This window comes from Frankliniella occidentalis, unplaced genomic scaffold, assembly GCF_000697945.3.
Source record: "Frankliniella occidentalis isolate FOCC.00 unplaced genomic scaffold, Focc_3.1 Scaffold33, whole genome shotgun sequence".
Classification (NCBI taxonomy): Eukaryota; Metazoa; Arthropoda; class Insecta; order Thysanoptera; family Thripidae; genus Frankliniella; species Frankliniella occidentalis.
This window is the reverse complement of record NW_026267163.1, coordinates 1,866,626-1,868,223: the sequence shown is the minus strand read 5'-3', so window position 1 is coordinate 1,868,223 and position 1,598 is coordinate 1,866,626. Positions and strand designations below refer to the sequence as shown.

At 50.0% G+C, this 1,598-nt stretch overlaps 2 protein-coding genes across 2 annotated transcripts in view; both read left to right on the top strand.

Moving 5' to 3' along the window:
• The window catches only part of LOC113212277 (uncharacterized), a 34,852-nt gene that overhangs the window by 17,940 nt on the left and 15,314 nt on the right, over positions 1-1,598 (top strand). The gene's annotated exons all lie outside the window — the stretch shown is intronic.
• Positions 7-1,598, top strand: part of LOC113207662 (uncharacterized) — a 12,336-nt gene continuing 10,744 nt past the window's right edge. The window contains exons 1-4 of the mRNA XM_052265951.1: positions 7-282; positions 370-678; positions 760-1,113; positions 1,219-1,318. Coding sequence (XP_052121911.1) covers positions 136-282; positions 370-678; positions 760-1,113; positions 1,219-1,318 — 910 coding nt within the window. The 5' untranslated portion in view covers positions 7-135. The remainder of the gene's footprint in view (positions 283-369; positions 679-759; positions 1,114-1,218; positions 1,319-1,598) is intronic.

Sequence of the window (1,598 nt, the reverse complement as noted above, 5' to 3'; positions counted from 1 at the left end):
CACGCCTTGCGACGTGTGCGCAGCTATGTAGCCCGGAGAAACACTCCTTACGAAGTCTCCAAGCTGGCTGTAAACGCTTACCGCGCGCTTCTCCGCACCAACAGTTTATCTGAGGCGGAGAAGGTGGTGAAGCTCATGGCGACCGTGTTTGGCCGTAAAAAGCAATCTGACAGTGTCGAAAGAGCTGTAAAAAAATTAGAGGCCATCCAAGAGCAGCACGTCGAACGCACGAGTGGTGGAGACCATGCTTCTCGGGTGGACGAGCCCGACCCGCTGCCTGAGGTAATTTTCATATTTGTAGCTGAAAAAAGTGGGGGGGGGGGATTATTTGAATTCTGTATAAATTCACGTATTTCTCTACTTTTGCAGGAAATGCAAAATACACCCGAGGACCGGCCAGGAGAGAATGAAATTCATTCGGGCCCACTTCCAGGGAAGTCCCTCTATGCCTCGAGCCCATATTACCGCCATTTGCACCCCATCGTCGAGGAGGCAGCACGGGACGGGTCGGATGCAAGAGTCTCTAGAAACAAGTACCACATTAACAAGTTTGTCGAGTACCTCGAGGCCCAGCATCTGGCCTACCTACCGATGCTAAATCGCACGTTTGTGGAGGATGAGGCCAGCCCGGTGACCCATCTCCTTACAAACAATTATGTAGAGAAATGGTTTGCAACGGTAAGTGACAGAGGCTTTCTAGAACATATAATGTGTTTTGCGGTATAGTATTGTTTTACTTATGAAAGAATTCTTGTGCAGATGAAAAAGGACGTCTTCCAGAAGGAGTGCAACTTGCGGAGGGGGGAAGTTTTGCGGAAACTCCGCATCGCCGTCGATGGGCTTATTGAGCGCTACAAGTTCCCCCCTGCAAGAAGGCGACCGGGTACACGAGCGCCACCCAAGGTGCAACGGAAGACCCCATCAGCGTCAAGGGGCGGCGGCCGCGGTGGCCGGGGCGGCGGCCGGGGCGGCGGCCGGGGGAGAGGCAGAGGTAGAGGAAGAGGGAACACCACCCATACTCAGGATGAATTCCTTGCACCTGTCGATGACCCCTCTCAGGAGTCGGACCAATGGGGTGGTTTCATCGAGCACCCCACCAACACAGTGAAACAAGTAAGTGTGCAAAATGGGTTGTCTACCTACTAGGCGCGCGCATCCAACAGGGCCGAGTTGAACACCCTTAGTTCTTTTTAAACGTATCATCCATTTTCTTGGCAGCCTGATCCATCTCCGCATGTCTACACTTGGACAATAAAGAAGGTGAACCCCGAGCCCCGTACCGTGGACCCTCCTCCAGTGGTGACCATACAAGATGAAAGTAAGTTTTTGAATTGCAATTTTTATTTCTAATATATGGTAAAGGAAGAGGTCAGGCTTGAGTGAAAATATCAAAGGGGGTTACAATTAGAGAGGCTAAGCCATAACGTTTGGGTTTACCTGCTAGTCATGATTTACCTCTACATAATTTCAGAGGCCTCATTATTGTGTTAAACTTTTCACTGCAGTCTTACCCTGACTGAACTTATTGACATTACTAAAGATATGATTGTTCTTCCAGCAGGTAGTCTATCAGTTGACATGGAAAGTCCTTCAGTAAC